Genomic DNA, 20,509 nt, shown 5'->3' on the forward strand with positions numbered 1-20,509 from the left:
AACAATCAAAACTACAAACCTCTGATCTAAGGCCACAAAAGCATTCCTCCCGCTCTCTCACCCCAACCTCAGTCTCAGCAAATGCCACATAGTGAGCCTTTGCTCCTCTTCCTTTGCAGTATGTCAAGCACAAAATAAAATTAACTTTGAAAAGTGAGTAGTGAGTGTGAAAAAGCAATGAAGGAAAGAGGAATTCTGAGAAAATGGAATTGGTGGATTGCTGAGTGTTAAGGGTCATTGAACTACAGCTCAATGAGATTGACACACGCCTGAAGGATTGTGTTCACTATATTGAGGTTGCTATTATATACATATTATATACATAGTGCTTTCTTTTCAACTCAATGTTGATGTAGTGAAAACAGCAATTACTATCATCACTCCCCCTGACAGCCTCTTAATGAAACTGTAACACAACTGTCCGAAAAGATCGATTTATTCCTTCAACATGAAACAATTTATGAAACATACTGTACATTATACATATATGTATAGAGTCCTGGGTTTGGTCAAATAACCCCATGCAAGCAAAATGTAATATAAATTATTTACAGACATTGATAGGCTCCTTGAAGGAACCCTACATATTTAAGAAAGTTTAACCATCAAATTCATCTGTAAGACAACTAAAATTACATAAATATACAGAATTTTATATTAAAACATTAAAAGTGAATGAAATGATCTGTATTAAGTCAAGCTGGAAATGGGACATCTCTACATTTATTTATACATGATTTGCATCTTTTGCATTTCAAGGGTCAAGTGATAAACATTGAACTTCATACTTTTTTCAAACTACCAACAATATACTGTCACCAAATTTGAAATTACTCAAAATCTTTTGTTGGTTGTAAATAATCAGTATTTGCAATCAATAAAAATTATAATTACAAAATGATATTTTTTTTTACAAATTGCAAACATGTTCCATATAGACCATGGCCTTTTATGTACACTTGACTATTAAAAGAATTGTGGGGCATATTCTCCTAAAATGACAACTGGATAAACTGGCTAATGTGATTGAAATTTCCAGGGTAATAGGCAATAAGGGACATCTGAATTCCACAATCCAAAATGCTGACTAACTTTCATGTGGAATCTAATCTTTGCAGTAGATTCTGCAATATGCATTACCTACAACCCCAGAATTAGGTCAGTTCCTTTTGCCCTGTTTACGCTATTGTTATGTTTTCCCAGTATGTTTATACCTGTACAATCAAACATTTTTCAATAACCAGAAATCTACATACAGAAAACTTATTACAAGCTATATTTTTTTACTAGTTTGGAAGTTGGTGGCCTCCTAACGACAAGGAAAAATCTTTGAAACTTTGTCAATAATGAAATCAAAACAACTTAACTGTTACTATAAATTCAGTTTAATATTTCTGTGCAAAAGTTTGTTCTGTAATTTTGCATTATATTCACAAAAGTGCTCCAAATGTAGAGAAATGCTTGTGGTAACAAAAATATTCACTATTCAAACTGTGCTCCACTGACTTCACAACACCAACTACTTTTACTGCTTAAAATATCTGGTTTAAAAAAATGCCACAAGAAATAAAATTCAAGAGGCTTTTGGCACGCTTATTTTCATCACGAAGGACAGCAAGTACTGAAGTTAGGACGTCATGTTACAATTGTACAAGACGGTGGTGAGACCACACTTGAACCACTGTGTGCAATTTTGCTGCCTCAACTACGGGGCAGATACCATTAAGCCGAGAGGGTGCAGAAAATATTGACCAGGATGTTACCAGGACACAAGGGCTCGAGTGAAAGAAGTTGGAACATTTTTCCCCCGCAGCAAAGGAGACTGAAGAGTAACCTTGTAGAGGTAGATAAAATCTTCATGGGCCTCGACAATATGAACGGTCACAGCCTTTTTCCAAGGGTTCGGGAATCTAAAACTAGAGGGCAAGGGTTTAAGGTGAGAGTGGCAAAATTTACAAAAGGACAGGAGAGGAAACTTTTCCACACAGTGGGTGGTGCATATATTGAACAAGCTGCCAGAGAAAATAGTACAGCTGGGTACAACTGTTACGTTTAAAAGACATTTAGGCAGGGTTAGAGAGATACGGGTCAAACCGTGCAAATGAGATGAGTACAGTGAGAAAGCTTGGTTGGCATTGACAAACCGAACAGAAGGGCCTGTTCCCGTGTTGCATAAATCCACAATGCAAGTGGCAACCTTTCAAAGACATGAATCAAAAACAGGATTCTTAGTGATAAAATGTCAGTCAAAATCTGATTCAATTAAGATAAACTGGAATTAAGAGTTTCAAATTCCATGCAGCCAAAAGGTTCAAAAAATGGTGTCACATATTGAAACAAAAAAATTAATGGCCAGATGCTGAAAACTAATATTAATACTTATTGAACAAAACATTGTACTGAACTAGGCTTTAAAGTTTTCATAGTTGATAATGTACAGATGGTGAAAGGAAATACCTTCTTCCAAAGATCTGCAGAATAGAAACCAAGGGTCTTCTTTGCAATCTATTTACTTTTTAGTCAACTTTCCTACCATCCAAAGTCCAGATGAGCCAATATTAGTTGCATTTCAAATCTAATTTTAAAATACTACTGCATATTCCCAGTCTAATAATATTCTTGTCTTCTGCTTCTTGCAGTAACTAAGACTCCCCACAAAATAAATTCAATAAAAATCAAAAAGAAATGTGTACATTTAAGGCTAATTTTCAGTATTTCCAATTAATAATGTATCCTCATTAAAATGCTTATCTGCAATTAGCTCTTTGAAATAAATTAGATAATTCTTAAGTTTTTTTAAACTATTCAGAAAAATAATTTTTGACAGCATCAATTCCAAAAAAGCTTTGGCACGCCAAGATACACATCTCATTTCAGTGTTTTATACCTGTGTACTGCAAATTCCAACAAATGTTGCCATATATTGAGATGTTAGGGTACCCCAAAACATTACAATTAAATAAATAATTTGCAATGAACAGAAAAAAAATGAACAAAACCTTATACTATACATATAAATAAATAAACAATATTGTACACCAAATTAAACAGGCCAGAGCAAGTTTTATACCCTATAAAATCAATTTGGTGGGAGAAAGAGAAATTTAAAAACAGTTTAGAATTAAGAGATTTGATACTATGCCAGCATCAAAACAGGTTTTATTTTCAGGGGAATTCTTTTAATATTGGCAAACCCACTGAAGTAATAATGAAATTTATATATATTTGCTAATTCAGAATTGTTACATTTGATTGCATCAAAGATGTAATAAATTATGGTTACACATGGTATTCTAGTTTAATGAATTCTATGGAAGCAGGTGGGAATTAATTCCATTTATAATACCATAACAATATTAGTCATATTAGTTTATATAAATGGATCAAAATGCTTGAGGATAGTCTAAAATCTCTTGGTCAAACTGCTGCAAAATTAAGAATTTTTTTGTATTGCTTATAAAGAAAAATTGATAGAAACCTTTCATTTTCATTTGTATAAAATCAATATGCATATTTTATGAACTTGAAAAGTCATCAATAGATCCAAAAAAATGCTAAATTTTTGTTTGTCAAAATTTTTTCCACAAATCATATCCTTACTGATGAGACTATTAAAATGAATAGTTTTACACTGAACATTTGTTGAACTTTGGAAATCTAGTCAATTATTTTCCAGTTATCTTTATAATTATGTTGGAATACAAAGACTGGTCGTCTCCCTAATTTCCACATTGCATTTAGTCTAGAGCTGAAGAACATCACACCTTACCATCCTTAACTAGAAACTTAATCTAACTGCTAAACTCAGCTCACCTTTTCCGTTGAAAGAATAGTTACTGCCAATGCACCATTTAATGAAATTCATGAACTGTTCACAATAGGTTCAAAGTAACTGGAGCTCTTTATTGGAGTTCCTTCCAAGTATTGTCCCATGATAAAGTGAGTCTTAGTAACCCACAGTTGGTACATACTATCAATCTCTGTCACTGGTCATCTTCCCCAAAAAAACGTTTGTATATGCCACAAAGGAATGCAATGAAGGTTCATTAAACTAAACTTCAGTAATGGCAAATTTGTCAAATGAGTATTAAGTAGATTTGGCTTGTGTCCTCCAAGTTAGAAAGGTGACCTGATTGGAATTTCGTGCCTCTACAGTGTGAACACAAGATCCTCCTTATCTAGAACCGAAATTAAATTGTTTTCTTTCAAACAGCAGTTTAATCTTTGAAATCATGACCACATTGTCTGTGAGGTTTCGTCTTGAGTTCATTCAAAACAGGCATCGAGACTTCTGGATTTCAAGAGATATAGGGACAGTGCAGGAAAATAGTTCTGAGGTAAAATATCATGTAAGAATCATTCCATTTCAAAGCCCATAAAATTATACTCGGATGCCTGTTTCAAGGCATGAGAAATATCACGGCTTTGGTTTTAGGTCAATAAGGAGTCTGCAGATGTTGGAATACTTGAACACAAAGAGGTGTTGGAGGGACTTAGCAGGCCACGCAGCATCCATGGAAAGCAATAAGCAGTTGACGTGTATTGTAGCTTTGAATTTGTTTTTTTTTAATTAACACAATTGTCTTCTGGGTAAGTAAATGATTTTTGCTGAGCCCTGATAGTTGTTATACTAGCCTTTTCTGCACTTTAATTCCTCAAAAAATTATAGACTGACTGTCATCTAAGCTTTATAATTCAGTGGTATTTGTCTGCCATCGAGTTCTAGATTTACTTGACAACACAATAGGTAATTTATTAATTTTTCATGCAATTATTTTGTATATCCTTTTGATTTTTTTGTGTGTGGAATGAAAGTAAAGCAATTGTAAAATACAAATTTTACTAGGGCCTTAAGATGAGATATTGTGCCGTAAGAATTGTTGGAATTGAAAAACACAAATATACTGAAGAAACTCAGATCATGGCAGCATCCATAAGAATTAAATGATAACCAACGCATATCTGACACAGGGCCCAGGCCTGAAAATCTGGTTACTGCTTACTTCTTATGGGTACTATGTGTCCTGCTGAGTTTCTCCAGAACATTAGTGGATTGCACTCAACTCTAGCATCTGCAGATATCTTCTTTAACTGCTAGAGAGTTGAGTTTTATCCATTAAGTCTTAAAACTTAAAAAAAAAATAAAACCAAAGGCCACAGACCTAATGGTCAATGGGTTTAGTGCAGATTGGAGCAATGGGTAGTATGGACAAGTTGGGCTGAAGGGCTAGTTTCTCTGCTGCATAACTATGACTTAAACTACTGGCTAGGTCTCCTACACCTAATTCTTGAGTACATGTAAAGAGGTTGAATTCAAAAGTTCTCTTCTAGTATAATTCTCAAGATGCCCACTGACTACTGTCATCTCAAATGCTTGAAATGCTGTAACTCTAAACTGCAGTGTTGTCTGAAAATCCTTGGTCACAAAAATAACAAAAGGATGTTGCAATCATGTATAATACTCATGTCATCTTTCTCTGATGGGAAGGTGCATGTTTTCTCCCTTAATCTGGACTCCAAGCCTTGTACTAATTTTTAGTGAGATAGCTGGGCAGCAGAAACCCATATCATCATCTGGATAAACTTCAAAAGGAACCTCAACCTAAGGGTGGTGAATGGCTGGGACAGGGTCAAAGTGGTTGAACAGTTAATGTCATATAGCTTCTCTGATCCAGGTCCAATCCTGATATCCAGTGCTGTATAGAATGGATGCCCTCCAGGTGACCCTGCCTCCTTCAATATCCCAAAGACAGGTTTGCTTGGTAGGGTAACTGGCTGCCGAAAATGCCACTTATCTAAGGGGAGGGTAGGAAATGTGGGGAGAGGAGTGGAATAAATCTTACAGGGAATTAAATTAGAATATGGGATCGATGGGATTGCTCTGAGAGCCAGCATACTCAGTGGGTTGGATGGCACGCTATCACAATAGAAAATACAACGGTACATTCTACAATATACTAAAACAAAATCGAGGACAATAAAAATAAAAAAGGTGACTCAATAGAAATTCAAAGCTTTCTATGTAAATCTGGAACCAACTTACAAGTGAATTTTTAAAAAACCAAACGCAAATGGTCAAAAGACCATTTGTCCACCGAACAGACAGTTACGTAAAGCCTTATTATGAGAGGTTGTTCATCTTTTTGTACACTCAGCACTTTCACCTAGATCTTGCAACTCAAAAAATCAGATAATGTCTGAGTTTTAACTTGGATTCAGGGAAAGCTTCAATTTCTGTATAGACATTATCAAGTGGCTGGTTGAACAATTGAAATACTCAAATCACACAAAAGAGTGTGCATGCATTTACAGAAAAATGCAAATATTCAAAAGCTGTTTTGTTCACAATAGAAGACCACAATCTTGCATTTTGCTAGGTTACAAACAGGAAGTGGGTCGACTAGAAACAGTTTCTGCAGACTTGGAATGAATTTTAATGACTTTGTGGATGATAAGCTGTAGAATATGGTATTGATCTTAGTGTTTCTTGGTAATCTGTTTTCCTTGCATATGGGTTTCAAACCAAAATGCAATGTCGAAACACACTGAAAAATCAGATCATATTTTCTGTTTGTGGAAAGGTTGAAGAGGGTGACTAAATTATCAGTATTATACTGAAATTTCCCATAGGCTTCAAACTACCCTAAATTGAAAAAAAAAATGGATAAATAAGGCAGTATAACAGGTGTTGATGATTCTTGGGTTAACCAGTGACTAGTTCACTACAAATTGAAAGTTCTATTTAAAGCAGGCATTTATCTCAACCAATGCCAAATGATCAGAATTTGGTATTTACAGCCCTTTACCATGCAATGAACAATGCTGTATACTTTTTCAATAAGGATGCATATTATCTGGCTTCCCTCCTTTAAATTAGAAGTTGAAGACTGTTTTACTGAACCAATTGATGAGATTTCCAGAGGTTTGAACAAATCCAGTGCACAATACAGAAGCAAAGAAAGCTTCTAACCCTTCAGTGGTTGTCAGTCTTAACCAGTATGAGCAAACCTGGCATGCATTAAATCTCAAGGAATTCAATGTTAACATGTCAATAATATTTGATACTAAAAAACTCCTTGGTATTGGAGTATGTAGAAATATTCTACGAAATGGTAGACAAAATTGCTACAGAGAATTCTGTAGGGCCTTAAAAAAGAGTAATAGAAGAATTTAAAATTGATCAGCTTCCAGATCAAGACTGAAATCACAAATAGGAAGGGCAACTAGTGGAGATCAGATGAACAAAACAAAACATGATTCAAAAGTCTTCATGGCACTGAAAAGTTCTCTTTTCACAAGAGTGTGTTAAACATCTGAGGGAGCAGGATATTTTAATAGATGAATATTTGGATGGGTGAAGCCACAATAATGTATTCTCCTTCTAAATTTGGGTGGAAGGAGGATCTGGTATCTTCATGGAGATTGAGTAAAGACAATAACTTGTTCTAGACTTGCCTATATGGTAGTCATGGCAAGCTGGGTGCAACAACAGGCTAAACAGACAAACATTGATATTTTATACAAATATTGGCTTAAGCAGTGAGAGCTATTAGATTTGATTTTGTTTCAAAAGGAAGTGCTGAGTTGAATGTCATCTCTGCATGTATAAGTTTTGAACACAGCTTTTCTTGGACTTGGCCATAAAACGGAAACGAATGTGCTCGTTTAATAAATGACCAAGTATTGAAACATTAGTTACACAGCAGATAACTGTGTGTGTTTAGATGTAGGTAGTTCAAGTAGAGCTTGCACTGTAGAACCAACTTTCACTAATCCACGTTCTTCCAAGATATGATGAGGCAGACAAAGTTTATCCTTTTAAAAAAAATATTTGATTAGAAAATCTTTGAAGTTGCTACACAATTTTGCCTCTTCTCAAAATTTTACTGTCAGTGCCCATGGTATAAGATTTCTTCACACAGACCGTAATCTTAAATAACTTTTCACATACTTAACTTTAAAAGGCATGACCCAAAACTTTACCTATTTGAAATTTTTTTAACAAACTCGTTTTCAAACAAATGCATTATTAAATCATTAATTAAGTCATATCATTAAATTATAAATTTGGCCCAGGTTCAAAAAAAAACTATAGAAGCAGCAAATCGATGCAAAAACAGAAATACTGGTAAAAAAAACTCATCAGACAGGATCTGTGGACCTGAAACATAAGGCCCTTTCAAGCAAGGAAAATGTCCATCTGTAAAGACAGAGGTTCTTTGCCCTTAAGCCTAAAGATTTGCCTCTATGAATGTGCTGTGGCCAGCTCCGAGGCGTTGATTCCAACCATTCTCGGGGAAAGTTAATCGGTGTAGCGCTGCACTCTAGTGCCTGACCTGAATGTACAGCTGCTGCAAGCGACTGGTTAGGGACAGGCTGATGACGCCGTCAGCCCACGACCCATCTGCCCACGACCCATCTCCCCACTCACCCCTCTCCCTCTATGATCCCTTCAAGGCAGAGGCAGCGGGCAGGAGCCATTGGGGTACCACGGGACTTCAGCGCCACTCTTTGCAGCTAAAAATGTGGCAGAGCAATGGCAGTCTTCCCTACCCATAATCCCCCAATGCACCTGGAACTGATGTTTCCCAGAACAGTTCCAGCTGTTTGGGGGATTATGGGTAGGGAAGACAGCTATTGCTCTGCCACGTATTTATGATGAGTGGTGCTATGGCACCAGTCGCCCTGCCTCCATTAGATCCGAAGGGTGCTACGAGGCACCGCTCAAAATGAATGCGATGCTGGAGCAACCTTTTAGGGCTGCTGTCTGAAAGGTGAGGTTTAAGTTTTCAATCTGCACTTGTAGCCGGCCTCCAGGCAGAGGCCTGACATGAAATGGCCTATTAACTGTATCTCTTTCCAATAGATGGATGCCTAACCTTCTGAGTTTTTTTTGCAACATTTTCTTTTGTTTCATTCTCAACATCTTCTTATTTTGCAACCGTAGAGAACAGCAACAACTAAGATAACAGTTTTCCCATAATCTTATCCCAATCCAACATATGAAACTGTGAGAAGGTTTGATCACAAAAAAAAACAAAATGCGAATGAGTACAAGAAACTGGTATCAAATAAGGTCTTTGTAGAAATAAAGGAGAGAATGCAAAGCCAGGAGGGCAGAAAAGAGATTTAAAAAATGGCTTTGGCATTAAGATTAAGGAGAATCCCAAAATCTTTTACATTAGAAGAGGGTAACTAGGAAATGAGAAGGTTTGCTCAGGGACTATCTGTGGAGCCAGAGAATAAAAGAAAGGTTCTAAATGAATACTTCTCAGGAAGAAGAATGTGTAGGATCAAATAGTAAATGAGGGGCATGCTGATAGTCTGAAACAAGTTTGTACCAGGTAAATTTTGGCAAACATAAATCCCTAAGATCTATTCCTGGATGCTGGATGAAAGTAGGAGATTTTTGGGTTTCAGACAAAGATTTTTGAACCTTCAACTATCTCAGGTGATGTACCAGAAGACAAGAAGTTAGAAAATGTTGTTCCTTTATTTGAAAAGATCAGTAGGGATAAGACAGGAAACTATAATTCAATCAATGGTAGAACAGAAATTATGGTAACAAAAATTCAGTTCATTAGAAAGGCACTGGGGAAGACGGCATGGTTTTGTGCAGGGAAACTCTTCACAATGTGTAAGGATTTTGATGAGGTAACTAAGAAAACTGATGACGGCAGGGTAGAAGAGATTTTGCCGTATTTTTTTTAAACATGTGACAGGCTGGTCCAGAATGACATGGGATCTGAGATGTGTAAGCAAATTAGAACCAAACTTGGCTTGGTGAAAAGGAAAGAGAGGGTGGAACTTGAGGGTTGTTCGTCTGATTGGAACATCATAACCAGTGGTATGCTGCAGGGATCTGTGCATAATATATCCATTTGATATGTATAAAATATATATACACAAACTACAGGTATATTCCACTTTACAAACTCATTTTACAGAAATTCGCTTTTATGAAGAAACCTGTGTTCGCTTTTACTAAAAAATGTGGCAAAAACACCGTTACCATTATAGAGGCTGCACATGCACCTCAAGTAGTTCCTTCTTCTTCCTTCTTCCTCTCTTCCTCTCTCTCCTGTACCTCCCACCACCCCAACCTCCAAAGACTCAGCCTAACTATATTATACATATATTATATCTACTTTATAGGCTGGGCATTTATCATATAATTCCTGCTTTTAATAAATGTTAGTGTTATTTTAGGTTTTGTGTGTTATTTGGAATGATTTATGGAATGGTGATGGGATTATGAAAAAGGCATTTGGAATGCGCACCTTCATAATCTGAAACAAGAGCCGGGATATCATGTTACAACTGTACAAAACATTGTTAGGCTGCACTTGTTGTATTGCATACAGTTTTGGCCACTGAGGACACAGAAGAGATTCATCAAGCTATTTCTTTAGAGTTGAAAGCTTTAGTGACAAGGAATGAATGGGCTGGGTTTGTAAGATGAGGATGGGCACAGATAGGATAGATGGAGGGATTCTTTCCCCCCTTCTCCCCCACAGAATAGGGGAAACTAAAATAAGAGGGCACAGATTTAAAATGAGAGGAAGTTAAAGGAGATCTGAGGGTCAAGTTTTTCTCACATCGAGAGTGGCAGTGATATGGAACGAAGTGTTAGAGGCGTTAATGGAAGTAGACAAAATTACAATGTTGAAAAGGGACTTCGGCAGGTACTTGAATTTGAAAGGTGTACAAGGAATTTTGTAATTTTGGCACAGTAATTATAAAAGGTTGGTATGCCAGTGCAACAGGTAATTAAGGCAGCAAATGATATGTTGGCCTTCGTTGCTAGAAGGATTAAATTTAAGAGCAGGGAGGTTCTGAAGTAGCTGGACAGTTCTGGACTCCTTACTTCAGAAAGGATATACTGGCTTTGAAAGCAGTGCAAATGAGGTTCACCATCTTTGATTGCAAAGATGAGGGGGTTACCCTATGGGGAGAGGTTAAATCGCCTGGAACAATATTTGCTGCAATGAGAGGGGAATTTATAGAAATATAACGTTATGAAAAGGATTCTACAAGAGAGAGGCAGGAAAGTTGTTTCCATAGTAGGTGAGACTATAACTTGGGGATATAGCCTCAAAAATCAGAGTAGCAGGTTTAGCTGAGAAGGGCACAGAGTAGAGGGAAGTAAGGAAAACAAACAGCGACGTCATGTAACCTATACAGATTAAAGAGGAAATTCTTGCTGTCTTAAAGCAAATAAGAGTGGATAAATCCCCAGGGCCTGACAAGATATTCCCTTGCGCCTTGAGGGAGGCTAAGGTAGAAATTGCAGGGGCTCCAGCAGAAATATTTAAAATGTCCTTAGCTATAGGTATGGTGCCAGAAGATTGGAGGGTAGGTCACATTGTTTAAAAAAGGCTCCGGAAGTAAATCCTGGAAATTATAGGCCAGTAATCCTGATGTCAGGAATAGGTAAATTATTGGAAGGTATTGTAAGAAATCGGTTATGCAATTATTTGGATAGCCAGGGACTGATTAGGGATAGACAACATGGTTTTGTGCATGGTAGGTCATGTTTAACCATTCTTATAGTTTTTTTTGAGGTTACCAGGAAAGTTGATGTTGTCTACATGAACTTTAGTAAGGAAGGTTCAGACACTAGGTATTCATGGTGAAGTAACAATTGGGTCTATAGCAGGGATTCTCAACCTTCCCTTCCCACTCACAAACCACATTAAGCAATTCTTTACTAATCACAGTGCACTGATAGCATAGGGATTACTTAAAGTGGTATGTGAGTGGAAAGAAAAAGGTTGAAAACCACTTGGTTATAGGCTTACTCCACTGAGGGTAGATAAGATGCAAACCAGAGGATATGGGTTAAGAGTGAAAGGGGAAAGATTTAGAGGGAACATGAGGTGGAAATTCTTCAGAGAGTGGTGGGGGTATGGAACAAGATTCCAGCTGAAGTGGTGAATCTGGGCTCAATTTTAACATTTAAGAGGAATTTGTACAGGTTAATGGATGGGAGAGGTATGGAGGGCTATGGACTGGGTGCAGGTCAGTGGGATTAGCCAAAAAAAATGGTTCAGCATAGACAAGAAGGGCTGAAACGGCCTGTTTCTGTGCTATAATGTTCTATGGTTCTATGGAACAGCATTTCTCAGAGTTGTGAATCTATGGAATTCTCTGCTCAAGGAAGAGGTAGAGGTTGCCTGTCTAATTGAATGTATTCAAGACAGAGTTAGATAGATTTTTGCATAGCAGGAGAATGGTAATGGAAAAAAAGCAGGTAGGTGGAGCTGAGTCCATGACCACGATCTTATTGAATGACAGGGCCGGCTTGGAATGCCAGATGGACTACTCTGCATCTATTTCTTATGTTCTTGTGAGGAAAAGGACCAGATGTAGACAAATGGGATTAGCATAGGTAGACATCACAGTCACCATGGAAAAAGTAGATTGAGAGGCCCACTTGTGTGTTATATGTCCTTTTATGTCTTTGACCATTAGGGACAAGGCCAGCAGTCTGTGGGAAAACAAGAACCAGCAGGCACCAGTCCAAGCTGTTCATCATCGTGTGGTAGAATGACATAATTATTCTTTCTAACTCCTGGAACTCTGCCCACGAACACTTTGGGAGAACCGTTACCAGATAAGACTGTTTTGATTCAAGTGGAGCTCCATCAGCCCCTTCTCGATTAGGTATGAGCAATAAATGCTGGCCTCGCTAATGAACCCCATAGCTAATAAATAAACAAATGGAAAAAAGTGAATAAATGGTAAATTGAAGTCCATCAATTAAAAGTGCATTAGCATTGTCAACTGAGAATTAATTAATAGGAATCAGTAACAGAGCACATGCTTTTTGGACTGAGGGAAGTTTACAGTGTCCCCAGTATTCTGACCAACTTTTTTTTCAATATTTAAGACTTGTTCTTGGGTATACAGGTACAATTTCCATATAAGCAAACAAAACCAAACCTTGAAACTGTTAGAAGGCCAAAAACAATGATTGTGACAGATTCTTAATTTCCACTGCCTGCAAGCCACTGGTCTAAGTGGAAGGGTTTCAGCCAGGAAGATACAATATTAGGAGTTACTTAGTCAAAAATGCAAATGCAATATGTGCAAAAACATATGGGGCTGTAGTAGTATTGACATGGATGGAAGCCATGACCTGGTCAAATGTGCAAATTACGATTTCAATTCAATACACGAGTCAAATCTAAATAACCAAAACCATGCACAAGAGTCAAGATGTTACAGGACTGCTGATGCAATATTGGAAATAACTCAGGTTTCAAAGAAAAATTCTTTATCAGCAGGATGTGGATAAGATGAGAAGTGACCTAATAGAGGTCGACAAGATTATGAAAGGCATAGATAGGGTGGACAGCCAGCATCTTTTTCCCCAGGCCAGGAATAGCAAACATCAGAGAACATCTGTACAAAGTGAAGGGAGGGATGTTTAGGGGCGACATCAGATGCAAAGAGTTGTGGTGGGTGCCTGGAATGCCCTGCCAGGGATGGTGGTGGAGACTGAAACATTAGGGGCATTTAAGAGACTCCTAGACAGACACACGGATGAAAGAAAAACAGAGGGTTACTAGGTAGAGAGGGCTTAGTCCTTTTTAAAAAAATATATGGGTTAGCACAACATCGAGGGCTGAAGGGCTTGTACTGTGCTTTCCCTTTCAAATGTTGGCACAAGACTGACTGAACATCTTCCTGCTTCAGATAGTAATCTAGATCAACAAAAATTCTATGATAAAAATCAAATGACCTGAAAAATTAGCTCTTTTTTGCCATTTCTGGTGTTGTATTATCTATCCAAAATGAACAATAATTTGCTTTTGTTTCTCTAATTTTGTCAAATAAAATCTCCTTCCAGTGCATAGACCCAAGTATCTAGATGTTTGATTTCATAGATTACATTGAAGAGGGACTTCATTTATCATAATCAACTGTCAGGTGGAATGGTCCATAGATATATCTACAGCACCAGGATGATCAGAAACTGTTCAAGATTACCCAATTAGAGATGGTTCACATTGCATGAAAGAAATAAAATATGATAATTGAATAGGCCTATAACACCATATTCTACACATGACTGAGGGATTAATAAACATAAAAGCAATTATTTCAATTTATACCATCAGCTTTGAATTACAGTTGTTTGTTAACTTTCATTATTAAAGCAGGATTTAATATAAAGTACCAGCAACATTTTACCTCTGGAACTCCTAATTTTCTGCAAGCCTCCAGAAAATTTTCAACATTTCTTCTGCATTTTGCCATACTTAGTTTAGGCTGGAGAATAAAGAAAATGGAGTCATTATTTTCCTCGGAGGTTTCAAGTTGATAGAAACAAATCTATCACCATATCTAGTGAATGATACCTGAAGAAATAAAAATGAAACAACTGTAAAAATAAAATATTTAACATGGCTATTTAAGAAAATTGAAAAACTCCAGAGTGAAGACACAAAGCTTTTATATAATTTTCCAACTTCTTCTGTTATTGCCTAACAGTTCTAAACAATTTGGGTACTTTCCCAATTTAATTATTCTTGAGGATTTTGGTCTAATATAAAAATAAACAACACTCATTGCATCAGCTCCAATTTTAAATCAAACAAATTATTCAGTTAAAAGTTTAGAAATAACAGTAACATCACGGGCTGAAGCAAAATACTGTTTTTGTCGGCAGTATTCACCTTTGGAAGGAAAGTTCAGATTTTAAAAATAATTTATCAAAAATGTGCTGCAATGATGCAAGATTTGCAGGGGGTTTCAATGCCTGGGCCTAGATAATAATCCTGCACTTTTTGTCAAATCCACATCATTTACTTTCCATTAAAATAAAACTAATGCTAAACAATTAAATAACTCAACATTTATTCAATTCAATTACAACGTACAAATTATATTATTAGTGATGTAATGAAAAGAATGCACAATTTAGTTTTAACTTTGTAAATCACAGAAACTGTGGAAGTGCGTAGTTTTTATTAGAATTTCAAAAGATTAAGTGGGTATCAAAGATAATAGATGCATTTTGTTTAATTGTTTCCATTGTGGCGGCACGCCATTAGGCAGGCGAACCGGCCTAGCATGTCACGCAAGCAGCGGGTCAGCAGTCCAAAATGGCGCCGTTGGGGGTTTCTCCCCGACCTCGGCACCAGACTCAGAAGCCCACACTCTGCAGCCCATGTGACGCCCCAGTGACATCGGGGCCCCCCTCCAGCGCGATTTTCAGCCACGTCCGGGCTGGGAGTATAAGACCAGCCAGGCAGCCTGCAATAAATCAGATTTTGCTCACTGAACTCAACCTGTCTGGTTGTGCAATCCTTCAGTTAGCAGTGTTGCCGCCGCTACACGGGTAACCCCGTCAGGTTCAATCGCCTTTGAACCCAACATGAACGACCCTTCGATCAACGCTATAGCCATCAAGCTTCCTGACTTCTGGGTTCAGGAGCCGGAGACCTGGTTCAGCCACGCAGAGGCTCAGTTTCACTTCCACCAGATTTCATCAGATACGATCAAGTTTTATCATGTGGTCGCCACCCTGGACCAGGCCACCGCCAAACGAGTGCTGCACCTCGTTCAGCACCCACCTGCAGAAGATAAGTACGGGACCATCAAGCGGGTGCTCACCAGCTCCCTCGGCCTCTCCAGGCGCCAGTGTGCCGCTCGGATGGTGCACCTTGACGCCTTGGGAGTCAGAATTCCAATCGCATCGATGGATGAGATGTTCGCACTCATGGGCGATCACACCAACTGCTCACTCTTCGAGTGCACCTTCCTCGACCATATGCCCGAAGACATCCGGCCGTTACTGTCCCAGGAGAGCTTCGACAACCCTAGGAAGATTGCTCAAAAGGCTCAGGAACAATGGCTTGAACGGTTCCTAGAGGGATCAGCAGTCCAGTAAGTTATGAGTCCCGGCCATGACCACGCCAAGCCTTTCTCTAGCGCTGCGGAGGAACACTCGCCCCCTGCAGGGGCCTCAAAGAGCATAGCCATCCACTTCAGGCCTCTGCTTTTTCCACTAGTGCTAGGGAGCCAAGGCTCAGAAGTGTCGTCAGCCCTGCTCATTCCAGGGAAATGAGCAGGCCGGCCGCTGTTAAGGGCTGTGGCAACTGGTCAAGAACACAGGCTTCTCTACCTGCGGGATGCAATGAGCGGCCAACGCTTACTCATTGACACTGGGGCCCAGATCAGTGTCATCCCGGCCACAGCCATCGAGTCTCAGAACCAGCCTCGAGGACCTCCCCTCCATGCAGTCAATTCAATGGAGATCCAAATGTATGGTAACAAGACCGTCCACTTCCAGAACCTCCATGAGAACTTCAGAGGTTCACCATTTCGTCCCTCCCAACCTCCATTCTGGGTGTTGACCTTCCTCGCCCACGGACTCCTCGTCGACCCCCGAGGTAGGCGACTTGTCGATGCCCGTACCTTCCAATCAGTTAGCCTCAACACCACCCACACAGAGCAGCCGCAGATGCCCACGGTCAGCGCACCCAAGGACGAGTTTCAGCGCATCCTGGACAAGTTCCCGTCCCTCCTCAAGCTGCAGTTCTCTGCCGCCTCACCATGCCACGGGGCGTTTCATTATATCCCCACCAAGGCCCGCAAGTCCATGCCAAGGAACGCTGGCTCCCGCTGGATAAGCTCCAGATAGCAAAAGAGGAGTTCTTGCATCTGCAGGAACTGGGGATCATTTGACGATCCGACATTCCTTGGCCCTTGCTGCTCCACCTGGTCCCAAAAGCCTCCGGTGGTTGGCGCCCCTGCAGAGATTATCGACGGCTTAACGACGCGACAGTACCAGACCGTTAATCCATCCCTCACATTCAGAACTTTACAGCCAACCTGCATGGCGCGAGGGTGTTCTCCAAGGTCGACCTGGTGCGTGGGTATCATCAAATCCCGGAGCACCCTGAGGACATCCCCAAAATGGCCATCATCACCCCCTTCGACTTGTTCGAATTTCTACGAATGCTATTCGGGATCAAGAACGCCGCCCAGACCTTCCATCACCTCATGGATACTGTGGGCAGGGATTTGAATTTTGTGTTCATTTATTTGGATGACATTGTTGTTGGCAGCAGAGACTGGGCCCAACACAAGTTCTCACCTCCGCACCCTCTTCTCCCGACCGGCCGACTTCGGCCTAATGATCAACCAGACCAAATGCCAGTTCGGGAAAGAGTTCATGCAGTTCCTGGGCCATACCATCACGGGCGTTCTTCGCCTTCATTGCGGCCAAGTACAAGACACTCACCTGGACTCCAGAGGCCAACAGGGCATTGGAAGCCACAAAAGGTGCCCTCGCAAAGGTTACCCTGCTCGTCCACCCACGCACCGATCTTCCTATGGCGCTCTCCATCGATGCCTTTGCAACTGCCGTTGGTGCCGTCCTGGAACAGCAGGTTAACGGACAGTGGAAACCACTGGCATTCTTTAGCCGACTTCTTCTTCCGCCAGAGCGCGAGTATAGTGCTTTTGACCGTAAGTTGCTGGGCAATGTACCTGACAGTGCGTCATTTCTGCTATTTTTTGGAGGGGAGGCCTTTCATCATTTTTACCGACCGCAAACCCCTTACTCATGTGCTCGCTATGGCAAGAGATCCCTGGTCGGCCCACCAACAGCATCACCTGTCCTTTGTCTCGGAGTTTACCACCGACATTCAGAACAAGGTGAGGAAAGACAACGTGTTTGCCAACGTGTTCTCCCGACCGGCCATTTGCTTGCTGATACCTGGGCTAGACTACGACCAGATTGCCTGGGATTAGAAGTCCGACGAGGAGACACAGGCCTTCAGCACTGCCATCACGGGCCTGCGGTTCCAGGACCTCCCGACTCCTCTTGGTGATTATACCGTCCTGTGCGATGTCTCCATGAGCACCCCGCGACCAGTGGTTCCCCACCAGTGGTGCAGGCAAGACTTTCACCATATCCACGACCCTTCTATCAGGTCAACGGTTCGTATGTGGCAGATCGCTTCGTCTGGCACGAGCTTCGAAAGCAGATTGCAGAATGGGCTAGAACCTGAATCCATTGCCAGCTTTCCAAGGTACACAGGCACACCAGAGCACCCATGCAGGATTTTGAATACATCACATACATGTGGACATTGTTCAGCCACATACATGTGGACATTGTCGGTCCCTTACCAGTTTCCCGAGGTAACCATTACCTTTTCACGGTGGTAGACCGCACCATTCATTGGCCCAAGATGATCCAATTGCCTCCACGGACTTCTGCTCAAGCACTTTTGACCAGTTGGGTTGCCTGGTTCAGTGTCCCGACCCACCTCACCAGCGACTCTGGCACGCAGTTAACCTCTGCGCTCTGGGCACAGCTCGCTAACAGACTGGGAATCGAGCTGCATCACACAATGACCTATCACCCACAGGCCAATGGACTGGTCGAGCGATTGCACCGCCACCTAAGTCGGCACTTATGACCTGCCTCACCGGGCCTGAGTGGGTGGATGAGCTGCTTTGGATACTCCTGGCCATCCGCTCGACACTCAAAGAAGACCTGCAGGCGTCATCGGCCGAGCTGGTCTAAGGTGCACTGCTAGCTCTGCCCGATGAGTTTATCAATGCACCTCACAACCTGCAACAGTCACCGCATAGTTTACTTCCCTGCCTCTGGGCCCAGTTGGACTCCTTCACACCCCCACCACCACCCAGACATGGCACACGGGCCTCTTATGTCCCCAGCAAGCTGTATTCCGCAGACCATGTTTTTATCAGGCAAGGCCCTTCCACAGCACCCCTTCAAAGACCGTACAATGTCCAAACAGATTCATCCAGCATTCAGGATCCACCTTCACACTGGACATCGGTGGTAAGAGGGAAATGTTTACTGTGGACAGATTAAACCCAGCACACCTCGACCCCAATGAGCCAGTGGTCGTGGCTCAACCCAAGAAGTGAGGCCGCCCAGCAAAAAAGGACATTGGCGGCAGTTTTGGGGGGGGGGGTGGGGCTATGAGGCGGCACATCATTAGGCAGGCGAATTAGCCCCACACGTCATGCACGCAACGGGGCAGCCGGCCAAAATGGCGCCGTCGGGAGTTTCTCCACGGCCCACGTGATGCCCCGGCGATGTCAGGGCCCCTGGTGCGGTTCTCAGCCAGGTCCGGGCTGGGAGCATCAGAACAGCCAGGCAGACCTCAATAAACGAGATTTTGTTCACTGAATTCAACCCGGTTGGTTGTGAGATCATTCAGTTGGCAGCAGAGGTGCCGCGACACCATATAGTTATTACAATGAAAGGACTGTTTCAAACAAATTCAAATTAATTTGCATCATATTCCTGCCAGGATAAAATACACCCATTTGAAAAATATGGATCAGTGCCATTTCACTCATTAAAACAAAGACAAGTTTGGTGGCATGTAATTAAATCAGACATTTCTTCCACAAATATTCACGAATGGTAGACAAATTCCTGTAACAATTAATGATGTTCGAAATGTATCAGCAACAAATCATTATCTTGCATTCTGGGAGTAATTACAACAATTCATTTGACAATTTATGGTGGGACACAGTATTTCAGTCTTAGAAGTTCCAACAAATGAAGTTTCATTTGCAGTACCTATATCTTGGACTGGCATACTCTGCAGGAAGTGGAATCATATTAGATTTCTAAATATACTCCATGTAGGACTGGAAATTCTCCGATTTGCCAGTTAATGTGATCAACATTTTAAAAAAAAACTTTATTTATTCATTCAAAAAACAAATAATATATGACATATATAACAATTAACCATAAACATGAACATTATTTTTATATATAGAAAAAAGAAAAAAAAAGAAAAGAATCCCCCCCCCTTCAGCCAACTCTCCTAAGGAGAGCCATAAAGAAAAAAGAAAAAATATTAAAGAAAAATTAAATATACATATTAAGATCTAATCAATGTAAATTGAAATGTAAATATTCTGAATATAACAACCACTTATTAATAAAAAAATATAATTATTATGCGAAACGTAATTTTTTCCATTATTAAACAATATCTCATCTCATTATGCCATCTATTAATATCAATCATATTTTTATCTTTCCAAATGTGATCGACTTAAATGGACCAATTTTCAAGACTGTCAAATAACTCGAGATATTTAACATACAGATAAGTGTGCTTATATTGATCATTTACACCTATTCACGCTAAGACAAGTTGAAACTAAACCAAAAAATTATATCATTTGAAATGCTATCAATTTTGAAAATTTGATTGCATTTACATCAGGGATCCTGATTAATTGACATTATAAAAACATATGATAATGCATCAGAAAGAGGCAGTGAGCAGCTTAAGATTTTTGGTCAAAGGGTTTTAAAATTAGATTTGGGGAGAATAAATAGTGTGGTGGATGGCAATATTGGTTAAAAGTTATGATGAGACTTGTGAAGCGATGACAAGGGATGATACTTCGGGAAGCGTGGTTAGCACAACGATATTACAGTGCCGGCAACCAGGACTGGGGTTTGAATCACGAGCTATCTGTA

The 20,509-nt window shown here is 40.2% G+C and overlaps 1 protein-coding gene across 1 annotated transcript in view; it reads right to left on the minus strand.

Moving 5' to 3' along the window:
- Positions 1-420: 420 nt before the first annotated feature.
- Positions 421-20,509, minus strand: part of LOC138740702 (leucine-rich repeat and calponin homology domain-containing protein 2-like) — a 177,239-nt gene continuing 157,150 nt past the window's right edge. Inside the window, 2 exon segments of the mRNA XM_069893745.1 lie at positions 421-7,815; positions 14,200-14,277. Coding sequence (XP_069749846.1) covers positions 7,696-7,815; positions 14,200-14,277 — 198 coding nt within the window. The 3' untranslated portion in view covers positions 421-7,695.

The sequence above is a fragment of the Narcine bancroftii genome, chromosome 8 (genome assembly GCF_036971445.1).
Source record: "Narcine bancroftii isolate sNarBan1 chromosome 8, sNarBan1.hap1, whole genome shotgun sequence".
Lineage (NCBI taxonomy): Eukaryota > Metazoa > Chordata > Chondrichthyes > Torpediniformes > Narcinidae > Narcine > Narcine bancroftii.